The 15334-nt window shown below is 46.1% G+C and overlaps 8 protein-coding genes across 8 annotated transcripts; 3 read left to right on the forward strand and 5 right to left on the reverse strand.

Moving 5' to 3' along the window:
• Positions 1 to 106: 106 nt before the first annotated feature.
• On the reverse strand, positions 107 to 784 carry FSST1_000139 (uncharacterized protein; the record flags this gene model as incomplete). The annotated part of the gene is made up of 1 exon (XM_083227286.1): positions 107 to 784. One exon carries the CDS (start codon positions 782 to 784, stop codon positions 107 to 109), a length of 678 nt encoding a protein of 225 aa, XP_083090321.1.
• Positions 785 to 998: 214 nt separating this feature from the next.
• Positions 999 to 1687, forward strand: FSST1_000140 (nucleoside monophosphate kinase; the record flags this gene model as incomplete). Its single annotated transcript, XM_083227298.1, has 2 exons — positions 999 to 1065; positions 1116 to 1687. 2 exons carry the CDS (start codon positions 999 to 1001, stop codon positions 1685 to 1687), a joined length of 639 nt encoding a protein of 212 aa, XP_083090322.1.
• Positions 1688 to 3370: 1683 nt separating this feature from the next.
• FSST1_000141 (uncharacterized protein) lies at positions 3371 to 4324 on the forward strand (the record flags this gene model as incomplete). Its single annotated transcript, XM_083227309.1, has 1 exon — positions 3371 to 4324. One exon carries the CDS (start codon positions 3371 to 3373, stop codon positions 4322 to 4324), a length of 954 nt encoding a protein of 317 aa, XP_083090323.1.
• A 1010-nt stretch (positions 4325 to 5334) lies between these two features.
• FSST1_000142 (uncharacterized protein) lies at positions 5335 to 6375 on the forward strand (the record flags this gene model as incomplete). Its single annotated transcript, XM_083227320.1, has 1 exon — positions 5335 to 6375. The coding sequence occupies one exon, from the start codon at positions 5335 to 5337 to the stop codon at positions 6373 to 6375; it is 1041 nt and encodes a 346-aa protein (XP_083090324.1).
• A 379-nt stretch (positions 6376 to 6754) lies between these two features.
• FSST1_000143 (aspartic peptidase domain-containing protein) lies at positions 6755 to 7979 on the reverse strand (the record flags this gene model as incomplete). The annotated part of the gene is made up of 2 exons (XM_083227331.1): positions 6755 to 7635; positions 7688 to 7979. The coding sequence occupies 2 exons, from the start codon at positions 7977 to 7979 to the stop codon at positions 6755 to 6757; spliced, it is 1173 nt and encodes a 390-aa protein (XP_083090325.1).
• Positions 7980 to 9625: 1646 nt separating this feature from the next.
• FSST1_000144 (HET domain-containing protein) lies at positions 9626 to 11703 on the reverse strand (the record flags this gene model as incomplete). The annotated part of the gene is made up of 2 exons (XM_083227341.1): positions 9626 to 10703; positions 10754 to 11703. The coding sequence occupies 2 exons, from the start codon at positions 11701 to 11703 to the stop codon at positions 9626 to 9628; spliced, it is 2028 nt and encodes a 675-aa protein (XP_083090326.1).
• A 349-nt stretch (positions 11704 to 12052) lies between these two features.
• Positions 12053 to 13043, reverse strand: FSST1_000145 (uncharacterized protein; the record flags this gene model as incomplete). The annotated part of the gene is made up of 2 exons (XM_083227351.1): positions 12053 to 12841; positions 12909 to 13043. The coding sequence occupies 2 exons, from the start codon at positions 13041 to 13043 to the stop codon at positions 12053 to 12055; spliced, it is 924 nt and encodes a 307-aa protein (XP_083090327.1).
• A 248-nt stretch (positions 13044 to 13291) lies between these two features.
• Positions 13292 to 15227, reverse strand: FSST1_000146 (uncharacterized protein; the record flags this gene model as incomplete). Its single annotated transcript, XM_083227361.1, has 6 exons — positions 13292 to 14030; positions 14088 to 14274; positions 14324 to 14463; positions 14516 to 14776; positions 14832 to 15012; positions 15068 to 15227. The coding sequence occupies 6 exons, from the start codon at positions 15225 to 15227 to the stop codon at positions 13292 to 13294; spliced, it is 1668 nt and encodes a 555-aa protein (XP_083090328.1).
• Positions 15228 to 15334: the final 107 nt, after the last annotated feature.

The following is a 15334-nucleotide window of genomic DNA, read 5'->3' on the forward strand; positions in this document are numbered from 1 at the left end:
GATGCTTATGCCGGTCGCAAAATGTCTTCCATTGTTCATTGGTGACAAGGAAATCTCTTGCATCGCGTAGTCGAGTTGCGTTTTCATTCTCGCCAGCCACAATAAGTCATTGGAATACCTTCCACCGAAATGGCGCCAGCCTTTCAATATCAGCTGCCATGTCTTCATCCCAGTTGTGAACATTGACGACAGTATTTAGTTTGAATTTGATGCCGTATTTCTTGCACCAGTTGGCGATCCGGAAGAGCCGAATCACGTTCCCTCCGTCATCACCTCGTCCAATCTTCCGATTTGTTTCTGGATTAAATGAGTCGCATGACACAGCAAGAATGTCCAACCACTGACAATTCTTTTGCATCCATGTCTCTGTAATCTTGCTGCCGTTGCTCACGATGCTGATGCTTTCGAGCGATAGTTCTTCTTTTCCATACTGGAGCAATTCAGTAAGAAGACGGGGGTAGAGGAACGGCTCTCCACCGGCGATATTCAGCTTTCGCATACCGGCATCTTTCAACAAACGCAAACCACGCTTCGCCTCATCAATGGGAAGGACGTAGGAGGAGGTATCAGTATGGAAGCAGAAGCCGCAGGAGTAGTTGCATTTCCGAGAGGGGAAGTAGTTCACGGAAATTGGGATGTTGTATTCTGGGTCGAATGCCGTTCCTGATTGGTTCGTATTGTCAGTCTCTGAGGGTTTCTGAAGTTTGATAGACAAGACAATGCAAAGGGCGATGAGTAGATAGCACCACGAGGGCAAGCCCACGAGAAGCGACACGATTGACATCTTGGTACGTTATAATATTATTGTGAAAGAGCAACTGTGAAACCCCGCACAGTGACTGTAGATATGATTTCAACCTGGTGTTCAAGTGACGATTGGATTAGGTGTTTGTGATACCAAGGCCTCATTGGGTTACCTTCATAAAGCCTCCGACGTCACATCGCCTTGAACATTGTCACCAGGTTAACACACACTATCGTTGGAAATGTCCAAAAACATGCAACCGGACTCTACTGCACCGAACGGCAACGGCTGTCGCAGCTTTTCGGTGGTGTTTATAATTGGTGCGATGAGTTTTAGCATCTCATTATTCTCTGATCTAACTCTGCTCCAGGAGCTCCAGGAGCGGGGAAAGGGACAATTTGCACCCATCTTGCGGAAGAATACAACCTTGTGCACTACTCAGTCGGCGATGGCCTACGCGCTTGGATGCGCGAAAACCGGGCCACCGAACTTGCAACCGAGATTCGAAATAAATTGGATAATCAAGGATTCCTCACATCCAATGAATTAAACCCTTTCATTTACCGTGCAATTCTTCATGCCCACAACCTGGGAGCTAGAGGTATTTTGATTGACGGATATCCGCGATGCACCGAGCAAATGGAATCTGTCCGGTCATGGCCTTTCCAAGATATTGTTCCGCTGGCACCCAACAGTCATGGTGTCCTAAAACTAGATGTCAATCCTGATGTCGTGCTCTCGTTTGAGATTACCAAGGAAAACGCAAAGGCCAGATATCTGAACCGAGCACGAGATAACAACGATAGTGCCGCCAAGTTCGAAAGGCGTTTTGCGGAATACCAATTAGAGACTATCCCTGTGGCTGAAGTGCATCAGCAGAAAGGAATCCTCATATCTGTAAGATCAACTATGCCGGTATTGCTTAGCTGCTCATCTGTTTAGGTTGACGTGAATGGAACCAAGGAAGACAATTTTTTTTTTTTTATGATCCTTAAGCTTTTGCCCAGGCCTTCTCAATTTCCTCTAGGTTTTTAACAAAGGTTAATCTGTCCGCGCAGATCAAATTTTCAATAATGATCAAATCTAAGGTTCTCTTAAGACAAGGTTTCTTCTACGGCGTGACTCTTTCGGCATGAACCTTATGATAGAGGCTAATATAAAGGAAGCTTCTGTCACGCTAAAGACAGCAGCAACTTCAAGGAAGACAATATTATAGCATTGACGAAGGAACTTCAGTATAGCAAACTATGGCTGGAGGCTATTATCAAAGGAAACACCGGTATCCAGTTTCTTGAGGAGTAATCATCGTCATTACACTCCTACGATGAATTAAGGGGCACAGGGTAGTTTCATCATAAAATAACACGGGTTAACTTTATTATCTTAAATTCCTACTAGAAGCATTTACACATTTGCAGTAATATGAGATTAGATGAAAATGATAACAAGAACAGGTAGTTAGTTAATCATATATCTCAATAGCAGACAGACCCAGCATTAGTGATAGCGGATTTCACGTATAAGGAAATCTATTATGTTATAATGCATAATCTGTCTTGAAGCCTCGTCAGCAGGTGGGATCCGGGTAAACTCGGGATTCGATATCTAAGGTCGCTCTCACGATGCCTTTATACATCAATTAACTTGGGGATTAGCTGCAGATATAACCAGACCAAACAATCTGTTGATGATGCCCCTGCAAGTGACAACCGGCGATACGACAGGTGATAATATGGCTGATAAGATAAGCTTGGCCCGAGGCTAATCCGAGCAGGGATAGCTCCGTTGGCACTTGGCAGAGATCATGGCCCGGAGTTGAGCCATAGACTGGCGACATCATCTTGCTGGATGGACTCGAGCTCCTCTTCATATCATTGTTGTTGAACCCGTCTGTGGAATTTATCTGTACTGTGAGTGTGCTGCGTCTAAAATTGGGCTATAATGTATCAATTTTCAGTGCTTTTGGGTAGATAATGTTGGATGGAGTTGGGTTTACATCTAGACCCCGTCGATATGTTGAGATTGCCATGACAAGGTTAATATCACCGCTGGAATTAAATCTGTACCGAGTTCGAGGAATTGTTGGCGAGATTGAACAACAGTGGGCATCTCAATTGGTTAGGGGCACAACTGTCCCCACGCTATAGTCTGTTGTAAGAGGTTTCTGTCGTGTTCGTGGAGAGCAGTCCGCCATTGTGCCTTTGCCAACTCGTTCAAGGCTTCATCTCTATCTGGTTCACCAAACCTCTGAAGGGCTTCAAAAGCCATTTCTTGATCTCATTAGCCATCCTAGGGAATTCACCGAGATAAGGCTTCAGCCTCAGTGTCCCGATCTCAATGGTTTGAGTGGACAGAGAATGGCATTGGTGCGCCAGGGCTATTTGCAGGAAGGTGCCCGTATCTTTCGACTCTTCCTCGGCGCGAACAATCCGTTGGACCTGGGGACAGAGTATTTTGCTCTGAGTTGCTTCGAGGGGGATAAACACAACCTCCAACCAACTATCAATATGGAACCCTCGGTAAAAGAATCACTCCACATGAGTGACATCAATGCCGCCTTCTCGACGAAAGATTAAAAATCGTTGTGGTGGACTGCTGGACTCCGATTCTTAGCATCTGAACTTCATGCACAACACAGCGCGGGAGTTCATCATCAGGTCTTCAACTTGGAAGCGACTCGAACGCACATTGGATGAGGAGAATTTCGAGGTACCCATTGCTCTGTTAGCTGGCCTAGTTATGCGAGTGAAGTCAGGCCCAGAAGACCTGCGACTTTTGCACAAATACTCATCTATACATAATGGTTACACACTTGTTGAAGACGCCATGCATTTCGCATATATAGTCGACGGGAAGACGAGATACAAACCACAATATGTCGAGTTGATGGATACGCTGGATCAGGCCATGACGACCATGACCGAAGCCTTCCCTCAAGATTTCAGATCTCAATGTGCGTGGCCAACATGGGAGCCAATGGAGTCCGGCGCCATCTACCCCTACGACGGTTTCTTGTGTTATGTTGCTCAAGGTGGTCTTTCAACGTATCTCGATACCAAGCTTTCTGAAATGTCACTGCAAATTCCCATGGCTCAGAAGGTATTAACTCGTTACTCCCAACCCGCTCGTTCGGGTATACCAATGCTTTGCTTTTCTCAAAAACAATATCTCCCCATTAACTACCACTACGGAGATCCAAATGTCGCCAGAGTTCTTCTGAGGTACGGCGCGGACCCAAAGCTAGTGTGGGAAGGCTTTTTGCATCACGGCTATCACTGCTTCGGTCCAGCCTCTCGTGACATTTACAGATACTCCCGAGCACAAGTCGGCATGCAAGTCAAGGATCGGAGGCGATGGATCGATGTGTTGAAACTCTTTCTTGAGCACGGGGCAAACCCAATTACTATCGTCGAATTAAGGTTTGGTCGACGCTGGGGATACGGTGACAAATCCGTGGACCTCTACAGAGCTTTGGAGGACCTACTTGATGGCCGAGACGAGTTCCGGGAAGTTTGGGTAAACCTCCTTGAGTCTTTGCCACCGCGACCATCTGGTGTATTGCAGTTCAAGTCAGATTAATACACGGAGTATATAGAGAGCCCTCTATAAGGGACAAATTGTTATATAGATGATTAATATTGAACCTATATATATAGAATTAATCATAAAAACTGACCTCGAATTCGGTAGATCGCCAGCGAATTGTGGTGTAAGCTAAGCTTGTCAACGGCCTATCCTATCTTAGCTCTGCAATGTCTTAACACCAGCGCTGACTGAGATTAAGGGCCAGAAATCTATCACATATTGGTATCTATTGAACGAGTGCCTGCTGGACTAAAATCTAGACTCAAAAACACAGCCTCTCTTACCTGCTGAATGGGAGGGGTGCAATGAAAAGCTTGATTGATGTAAGGCCTAGACTAACAAATAAGCATATATGTCTTATGTTTCAGACAGTGGCGCAGAGAGGTGATTTTTATTCCTTCAGCCGCTCTTGACATTGCCAATCAGACTCTTGAACAAGAACAGTGTGTCACATTACTTCCAACAGTATAGCAAGAGTTCCGTCATAATACGGAGCTGAGAGCCGGGATGGTCTCGGAAAGACAAAAGTTATGAAAGGACTTGTTGGTCATTTATACTATGATAGATTAAGTCAATAGGTGCTCCCCTTCGATTTGTAACCATGCACCTATCAAGTCTGCCAGGCTCATTATCATGAATATCAGTCTTGTGTACAAGAATTTGCAGCCGCTAACAGCTCAGCGCCATCACTCTTCTTCTGCATAACGATACAGTGAAAAAGGCGGTATCTGGTATAAGACACATATGGATGCCCTGAGCTATCATATTTTCAGCAGCAGGGAGATTTGTGGCTGGCTGGCTGGCTGAGTACATGCAGGGCAGAGTTCAGCTTCTGGTGCTACCATGTTGTCCAAGGCATATTTGTACATTTGAAAGAATTGCACCTCTTTTCTACTATATATTCCCTGTAGCATGCCCAGGCAAATAACAAATAGTCCTCACAAACATTTCCCTCACAATATTCAGCCTTTCTTTCTTCACATCATTCTCAATCTCACTTCACAATGGTCAACGATTACGGCGTCTGGCGTGCGAAGCCTGTCCGTTACACCTTTGAAAATAGGATTCAAGATCCAGATTCACCTCACCTATCGCTCTACTTTGACGATGATCAAGGCGAAGAAGGCCGAGCTGCCGTCAACATCAAGTCAGGAAACAAGGAAGAGTCCCGTCTTGCCTACTGGACAGTTCTAAACTTTACTCACAATGTCACCACCAAGCTAGCTCAACTGAGCAACGGCTTCCACCCTCTTGGCCCATCGGAGCAGAGGCTCGATGGCCTTGCGCTGGACTTTATCCGCAGCAACCTCTTCAACCGCGCCAGTGGCCGCATCCTCGATCATGACGTTGACGGAGCAGACAATGACATTCTTGATCAATTGAAGCCTATCGTCGAAAGGGCCATCTCAACTAAAGCTGTAGTTTACATCTATGGCTCGGAGTTCAATAAAGACAAGGGAATTCACAACGTTCACATGAACCAGGGGAATTCAGGACGCTGGCTTACAGACAACGGAGTCTTCCAGGACGGTGCTCTCATCTTCCAATTTGATGATCACTGGGAGGCTGTATTCATTGGCTTTGCCTCTCAGGCTGTGCATACTGAAGACGGGGGCAAACGCGCTGGCTACCCACTTCCCGACCAGGATTTCATGACCTGGGCAAACTTTCTTGCTCCCGAGCGGTCGACTGACGAAAAGTGCAAGAACGATGTTGCGGATTCGCCCGTGTTCATTGCTGAGGCTCTTGTCAACCCACCTGGTCCGGATCAGCAGCCCGGCACTGCCCCGGAAACGATCACTCTCAAGAACAGAACCGGGGATGAGATTGATCTCAGCGGATGGAAGATTCGTATCAAGACTGGAGATACTCAGGTTCTACCCTCGGGCACGCGCATTGGCCCTGCTGATACTAAAACCATTGAGACTAGTGCCCGGCTCTCTAACAATGGTGGTATTATCACTCTTCTCAACGCGGAGGGATTCAAGGTACATGGTGTTAGCTACACTAGGGCTGAAGCAAACGGCGCTGTTATTATCTTTTAATAGCTCTTGGGCTTCATCTTATTAAATGGTCTCGAAGACAGCCAAATTATCTTAAAATCCTAGTAGAAAGATTTAGATATTTGCAGTATTAAAAAATTGGATAAAACTACTAGTGACAGCAATTGTTTGGTTAAACATCTTCGTAGCAGACAGTACTTGACGCTCAATCATGAAAAATAACGGCCGTGATATGTACACATATATTGAATCATAGTTATGTAGACATCAAGCTAGTATGTACTGTTATAACACCCATCAGACATATCCTCCACTTATCCAGTCTAATATGTACCACGATTTTGCATACGACTCTCCTTCCTCGATGCAGGTAACAAAACGTTCATCAAACCCTAAAGGTCATTGAAACTATTGCATAGACTTAGATAGCTGTGGCGAAACCAATACGGGAGTTGGTGGTATCGTAGACAGAGTAGTAGTTCTCGAGGAACTTCTGTCCAATAATTGTGTTGACACCAGAGGAGCCTCCGTCGGTGATCCAAGCGTAGTACTTGCTAGAGCTCAAACCAAAGTTAGAGTACTGAGCAGTAGGAACCAAGTACTGTGCGGGTGTGAGAGTGTAAGTTGTTGACCCGAACTTAATACCGAAGTTGGCGGTGGGCTTCTTGGTGAAAGCAACAAGGCCGGATGAGCTGTCGGACGAACCACCAGTGGCAGACAAAAACTTGTTGAAGGCACTGGTAGGAATGTAGATAAGAGTAGTGCCAGTGTCGACAATACCGCTGCCAGAAGTACTAAGGGTTGTAGATCCGTAGGTAAATCCACCAATTGAGATACCCCAGTACTGAGAAGCAGTGCCACTAGAAAGGGCGGGGAAGTAGGTGATGGAACCGGAGTACTTGGAGCTGTCGACACCACCAAGGGTCAACTCTCCATTGGTGTCGCTGTCATCGCTGCCGGACTCTGGTCGGAATGAGACACCGAGAACCTCAGATGAGATCAAGCCTTGGCTGTAGAGGTTGTCCATAAAGGTTGGGACGGTGTTGACGTTGGAGACAGTGCCCGAGGTGAGACCAACGGGACCAAAGCCGATGATACCATCTACACCTGAGAAGCCGGTGGCGCTACTGGCAGCACCAATCGACTGTGCTGAAACAGTGAGGCCGCCGAAGCTGACCTTGTCGGTGTACTCTTTGCCAGAGAACGATCCAGAGCCGTAAGAGACGCTGACAGAGCCGCCTGTAGACTTGCCGGTGGATGTTGGCTCACATGAGGCTTGAGCACCACACCAAGTGTTGGAGGCTATTTCAGGTTAACTAATGCTTCGATTCATGGTTGGGGGTATGTAACTTACATCCAGTATCGACAATGAGGTTCCAGGTCTTGCCTCCAATCACGACAGGAGCGACGTAGGAGACATCCTCGTTAGTGACAGAGCCAGAGCTAGCGCCGACAGCATCGGGGTGGAAGCTGCTTTCTCCGTTGACCTTTTGAATACGGGCTTGGCCTTTCTGGACGATGGCTTTGATGGAACTGGCCTTGACGACGTGCTTCAAGGGAAGAACGGCCGTCTTGGCTCTAGGCTCAAGTGGCGATGCCGAAACGGCAGCCGCAGCGGCAAGAGTGAGAGTGACAGCGAAGAGCATTGTTGATAGTATGAGAGACCGGAGAAGATGGTTAGAAGACTGAGATGTTGATGAGATGAGTTGATATTGATATTGATAGCTGGACTGCCAGCTTATTTATATCTGTTGGAGTTTATGATATGTCTTGATCTGTCTACGACTTCTCGGAAAACCGGCATCTTGGGCTATCTGTGAACTTCACAAGTAAACTAGGATATGAATATCTCGCAATACTCTAGACGTTGTTGAACTGATAGAATGATCGTCTCGTGGATAGTCGCGCTGGATGCCGGGTGCCACTAGCTTGACGTGACAATTAACACCTACCGCATTGGGGATGTTCCGCATTCGACTCGTCAATGTGAGTGGATGCATGGTCGGTGAAGCGCTCAGACTAATCTCCCACTGCCGAACTGTTCGTCCAATTAGCTTCCTTCTATATAACAGTGTGCCATTAATACCCCAGAGTCACGCCTTTGATCTGCGGAAATCGCTTGGCATCGAATATGGATCTTCTGATATAAAGAGGTGGTCCCCCGTTGCCGTGATTGCCGAAGATCTTTTGAACGAGCAAATAGACATACACATAGAGCTTGGTCACAGGGCCAGTTAGAACCACGTCGAATCAGCTTGTAGATCGGGTGACTTTATTTCCATTATACACATGCTTAAATGACTACTTTATCTATAGCTTAGGTACAAGACGATATGACATCTATGGTATAAAGAATATTATTAGGTCAGTATATTTTAATTTATAGTTTTTTAATATGTTTTATTTTCCTATGAAAGCTCTTGTTCCTCGACTAAATCCCTCAACCTCTTACAAAACCATCAATGTCGTCAGGTTTCACAGCTTCCCTTTATGTCATTGAAAGCTGATGTTATTCTAAGAAATCTCCGATTCAATACTACTCTACATCGGCTAGATGTGCCGTGCCTTATCGTTGACATGCTATAAAACATCACTTACCTATTCCGCCCAGGGTATGTTGAGAAAAGTCCCTTATCTTCACTTAAGTGCCCTATCAGCATGCGATATTTTGGATGCCGAGGTCTGAATCCGGTAAGGCCTTACTTGAGTGCTAACAGAAGTTCCCAGTGTTCCTGATTCGGTTTGCTAGCCGTACATGACAGGGGTATGTTTCGAGCATGAAGGATATCACGAGGTCGGTCACGTGATTCATTCATACTTGCTATGCATGTCATCTCTTTCTTGTCTATAGTCCTTCAACTTATATCTCCAATGAAATCATTCGTTTATCACTATCACATAGTAATAGCATAACCCCATTATATCTTATATATCCAATTCCCATTTAGCAGAACAAGAAATAATCCAGGCAGTCCATAGGGTAGGTAAAGATTTTACACCGTCGTCTATCTTTGTGCCAAGTGTGTTTTGCATTCTTAGTAGATATATTATGTTGTAGATTATTGAACTGTGCTTGATACAACAGATGACTCGTTACGGTCTGTTATAATTGTCAATATGATATATGCCGCTGGTGCACCAAATAAGAAATCCTTCTGGACATCTGTAGCTATTTTACATTCTTATCTAACGAACCGTCAAACACGTGTTTTATCCACTCCTAATCATTCAACGCTGTTCCGAGCTCATAAATATCATCTTACATCTCGATAACTCAGCATGAAAGTTGAATTTATGCCAGGAATATTTCTTTCCAAGACGGACCAGGGGCTAGACTAAACTCTACAGCACCTTGGTGAAGCAACCCAAAGCCTCGTCGTTCAGCGATGCCTCCTTGCCATTCTAAAAGTAAAACATTATAAAACTCCCATCGATCCGCAACCAGTGGGTACGGGGATTCCCACTTTGGAGCGTGATGGGCTAACTGCTCTGAGCGCGCCTCGGACAAAAGAATTACCTCAAAAGGGCCGGGGGATTCGAAAAGAGTTGTCTCCTCAAAACTGTCTAGGGTAACCAATCCGCATTTTGCCTTTTTAGAATCCTCAAGGAAGGCAACGGCAGTGAAAACACCAATGTCAACAATTTTGTAAAATAGCGAAAGTGTCCAGAATTGTAAGAGAGGGTATAGAGGTACTTCCCGAGGGAAGAACACCTGTTCGGTAGGCATGGTTCGTTTTGTGTTTAGCTTCCTGGGAACATTTCGGCCATCGGAGAATGGTCGACGGCGACGATATCCCACGTATCCCATATCTGATAGCGGAAATAATGGGTTCGCGTCTGGGTCCCATACGGGATTAGTGATTCCCGAGGGACTTCGCTTATACCAAATAATCCATGTCTTGTCCTTGAGCCAATCATTGTCGGTGAAGCGATGGCCCACGGAAAGATTTACGTCGGTACAACCGCGCCAGCCTGGCCACGAGTAGCTTGGAAACATAGAACGACGGTGCAGGATAGAACCATGCGCCCAGAATATAATAAATCGGTCAAACATAACAGTCGGGAGTCCTTGAAAAAAGGTACATCTCATAGCTTCTGCTATTTTTCGCGTGATGCCAGCCATAGCACGTGATGCGTCGTTCTGGTTTGTTAATGCCCTTTGACTATAATAGAAGAGCATCGTAGTTAGATCGAATACCGGCTCGGTCATAGATACGGCCTCGGGAAGAAATGATCCTATAGATGAGCCGACGTAGCTTTGCGGCAGCACGTCTACGAAGTGTTCTGCGTGCTCTGCGGCACGGCATCGGTAGAAGACCTTGTTGTTGATGAAGTAGAGAACTCGTCGAGATAGAACCTGTTCTTGGAAGCTATAACATGTCAGCGTTTTGTGTTTGAAATGAAAATAGATGCCTCATACGTCCATGCCCTAGATTCATACACTGATTGCTTTAGCAATCCGTCCAGTCCTTCAACAATTCCCATTCCAACACCGGGGGCCACCTCAAGGGTATTGTAAGAACCATCTCTAGTCCCCTCTTGCACTCCAGGAAGACGCGCGTTGGCGTCGTGGCCACATGCTGCAACAACTGTCAACCAAGATCTTTCATAAATAAGGTCCATAACGTTGACTCCTAGCTCCAAGTCCTTAGCGTCGTTTTGAAGCAAGCAAAGGGCGTCAATCCATAGATATCGGCATTTGAGACGTCTTGTAAAAACAATTGCGTCCTTTATTGTGTTTGGAAGCATGCCGAGTACAGTGTTGAGAGAGCCTGGCTTGAGAAGTTCTGTTCGGTTCGCCTTGGTAAGGCGGAAATTCGAAACGGCTCCCCATACATAGCTCAGAGCAACATATTTGACAAGGCTTGTCTTCTCTACGATGCAATTAGTCTCGACATCGATCAGCCGCAAGAGATGCAATCCTCGAAATGCCTCGGAAAAGCTTAAATTCGTAGGTAATGCGCATTGTGAACCATGCGATTGCTCGCATGACGAAATCCAACGCAAGATCCTAGCAATATCCACAACAGGACCAGTCCAGGGAAGAATGAAATAGTTCTCCGAGTCAGAGTTATCTTTGTCACGATGCGACTGCATCCGAGAACTGAAGCCGATCCAGGTATCAGTCCGACCATTCATGGCGGAGAAAGCCCAACGCTTGGCTGGGCCGATAGTCCACAAGAGTTCGATTTCTTCGCGCCATGGAGCAGCTATAAAATCTCCTTCGAAGTGTGAGACGACAAGGCGGCATAGTGGACATGGGCTGTTCTTGATTCGGGAGATAGCACCGATCTGATATCGTCGGGTGAGTAGTTCCGCGTCTAAAGGTATCTGGGAGCAGTATTCGCTTAACGGGGCTGGACGCTGCATATTTGTGGGTGGTAATACAAACTAGAGAAATGTATGTTTGAAGTATTCTTCTCTAACAATTTGATGCGGTTATCCTCAAAGTTCGATAGCTTGATTCGTGCAGCTTCATCAGGAGAGTAGGGCTCTTCTTTCTGTGACAATAAAATTGTCTCATTTATCCAGCTCATCATGTGACTTGACTGTTTGTCAGATTGCTCATCTTGGCGATTGGGCGGATTACGCAACACCCATTGGGAATAGCTTCGTTTACTCTAATCTTTACAACTACCCATTTCACTTTCCAAACCCGTGCTCTGGATCTTCTGGCTCTGGGATTCTCGATAAAAGAGAAGCATCTATTCTCCTTGAATCATGCGCCTGGAACTCCAAGTTCTCGCAGGGAATCTGTCAGACCAAGCCTTACCCAGTTCTCAATCTCTTTCTCTGTAGCTACAGCGATGACCCCCAACATACCCAAAGAATTCACGCCGGCCTCTTTGTTGACAGCTGCGCTGCGGCGGGGGATAACCACTATCCAGCGGGATGTGAAAGCCACATTATGCGGGCACGCCTCTCCCTCTGGCACATTCTTTCCCGTACTAGCCTTCCAAACTTCCGTCGCCTGCTGTAGAAGCTGTTGATAAATCTTGGCCCCTTCCGAACGTGCGTCAGAAATATCGTCAAACCTGTGGTAGAACCATTCAAAAGGTACTTTTGGTTCCTGGGTACTGTTCGAATTGAGAAAGTCGAGCGCAAAGCCACTGGCGGGACGAGGCATCAACTGTACATGTTTGTGAAGTCGGCTGCACCCGCCATCTTTCCCACAGTTGAAGAAGACAACGTAGTCTGTTGTTGCATCGTTCAAAGATGACAAAGTGCTCCAGGCGGCTTCAAAGTCCGTCTGGTCCAGAGGCTCGTATTGTCTGCGGTACCCATCGCGAGTAAGCATCATTAGGTGAGGCCGTGAGAAGCAAAATTTGTTGGCGATAAGAAAGTGACTGCTGTCGTCGCTTCCGCCCATCTCGAAGCCGGTTGTATCGATATCGCTACCCGGCAGCAACTGTCTGTCTTTTGGCAAGCTACTTTTGGATGCAGATTGCTGTTCTGGTGTGGACAAGGTCGGCTTTTTAATAAGAGCTTTGGTGAGAACAAAATGGAACTGGATGCCACGGGGCCGATGTTAGCTATTTTAATATTTAGTATTCGATTGAATGCATTGAGCGCACCTTCAAGTCTCCATCTGTGTGATCAACAATCTTCTGGTCCTCATCGTACAAAACAAGGCCAGATTTAGTCAAGGCATCAAACCTGGATAACAAAGCTGACCGATCTAAGATAAAAGCAGGGTGGTCGTATGTCATGTTGTCTGCGCTGGGGCGGGTTGAACATCAGTGGAGTGAGTGAGTTGTTTTTATGTGAGATGAGAGCGAAGAGTATGGGGGGCATGAGATTATCTGTAGGCTGGCGGAATGACTAATCTGTCTGAATCACTGACGCGACCGTGCCAAAGACCAAATTAACTATGTGTAGCAGTGCTCTAGGGTACAGTCATACAACGTAATAAATTATGCAATTTGTCATTCTTTATTACACGAGACTAATTGAATATTTAACTAGATCCCTTGACGCCGTCGCCTTTTTCTCCTATCTCAGCAGTATCGGATGGTTCAGAAACCGTTGGTTCTGCTAGCTGATTACCTCCATCATCGCTCGAGTGTGCTTCCTCAAATACTCTATCATCATACGCACGGAACAGAAACCAGAAGGTAGGCGCCGTGGTAATCATTGTTACAGACAAACCCGTGTAAAGATAGAGAATCTGCGGGTCCTTTGACAATGGCGAGAATGCCATTCCAAGCGCCGAGCCAGCGCCTGAACTCAGTTGAGCCATGGCCTGTACCAAACTACGCATGTTTCTCGGCGCTTCCGAATAGCTGTACTCGGCCAGAGTTGTGAACCCAAGAATCTCACCAACTCCGAGAAGAATATAGACAGGTGATTGAATCCAGACACTCAAGTCGTTGGGCGACTTTTCACACTGCAAGGGTTTGTCATAGCATGGTCCCTTGGTGTAGATGAGTTTTTGAACTCCAGCAGCATATGCCATTGCTGTGCTCATCATTATGAAAGCCCATGTGATGCGCGCAATAGGACCAAAAGCGAAACCACGACCGCGGACAATTGGATAAACGAATCTCTGCATGATAGGGCCAAGTAATACGCAAGCGATAGAGTTTAGAGCTTGGATGGTATCGTTGGGAATACCACCGAGCCTCATCTGTCCAGCTTGTGAAACAAGGTTGTTTGTGATCTGATTCATACAAAGATGAAATGGTACAAAACAAGCCCTGGCATCGATAAGTTAGCATACAATTGCATAAAAAAAGACATGGGCAAGAACTCACATAACCTTACATGCTTGCAAACCTCGCTTAATCTCAAAAACGAATTTGTCATCCCATTCGACCTTGCGACCAAACTTCTCGGACTGGTAAACTGGTGTAGCAGATTCCCAGTTGAACTTGTTTCTTCCTGCATAAACGATGACACGGGAAGCGCGAGGAAGAATGTTTGCTTGAGGCTTCTGTTTGACTTGTACCATTTAATAATCATGAAGAAACTGCAGCAAAGATGGACTTACCAAGCAGCTTGTGAAAGAAAAGAAGTAAAGGCACCAATGTCCACGTAGCGCAAAGTGGGAGGAGATAAGCAGCCCAAAACCCCACCAACTTCTCTAAGTATGTAGATGCTACAAGTGACAAGCTTGCTATGTTTGTAAACCTACAGTCAATGTATCAGCTCGGTATCTTGTCATTGTTGTAGAGTTCTTTACCAGTAGGACACATTGTAAATATACTGCAGTGTGAGCGCCCGGTCTGCAATAACTCGCTCGCCTTTTTTGGTAGTAAACACCTGGGGAGCAGTTTCTGCGTATTGATCACCTATAAACGGGGAGGCAGTAGCTTTTACACCAGCCGTGCCAATCCCAAGTATGATCATGGCAAACGCCAATCCCACCACCTTCGTGACCTGGGAATGGCTAAAGGCTGGTAGCGAGGTAACAAAGATAATCAGACATCCGCAAAAGTTCAAGCTGCAGTCGTTTCTCAGTGCTGGCCAGAATGAGTCCATGCAAGATGCGAACTTACAAGTAGCTCAGACACAGCGTTTTATATCGCCCCAGCCAAGTGTCAGAAATGACAGCCCAAACAGTTGGCAGAACAAAACTTAAGAAGAGAAAAGCACTTGTGATGTTAGTAGCTGTCGCCTGTCCGAGACCCAAAGCACCAGGGACGGCAACACTATCAGCTGGATTCTGGATGTAATTCTCTGAGTAAAATGTTAGTCAACCATGATTGGGATAAGTAGCACTGATGTTACATACGCCATGGTGTTGTCACAGCATAGAATGTGAATCTCTCGGTGGCATTGGCGATGAGTGCGACCCAAACAGCTACTGACACTGAATCAACGACGTGCCGCAGCTCTTTGGTTTCCTCTTCTGTAGCGTCCCTTCTGTCTTGTTCAATATACTGAGTCACCATGATGAGTCCGCTGATGGTAAGATAGAAGAATTAATGATATAAAGACCTCACGAGTGGTGTGATTTCGTGGTGAACCGTCCTGAGTTTCAACAACGATTCACGATTAA

This window comes from Fusarium sambucinum, chromosome IV (genome assembly GCF_050947815.1).
Source record: "Fusarium sambucinum isolate potato_lamoka chromosome IV, whole genome shotgun sequence".
NCBI classification, from domain to species: Eukaryota; Fungi; Ascomycota; class Sordariomycetes; order Hypocreales; family Nectriaceae; genus Fusarium; species Fusarium sambucinum.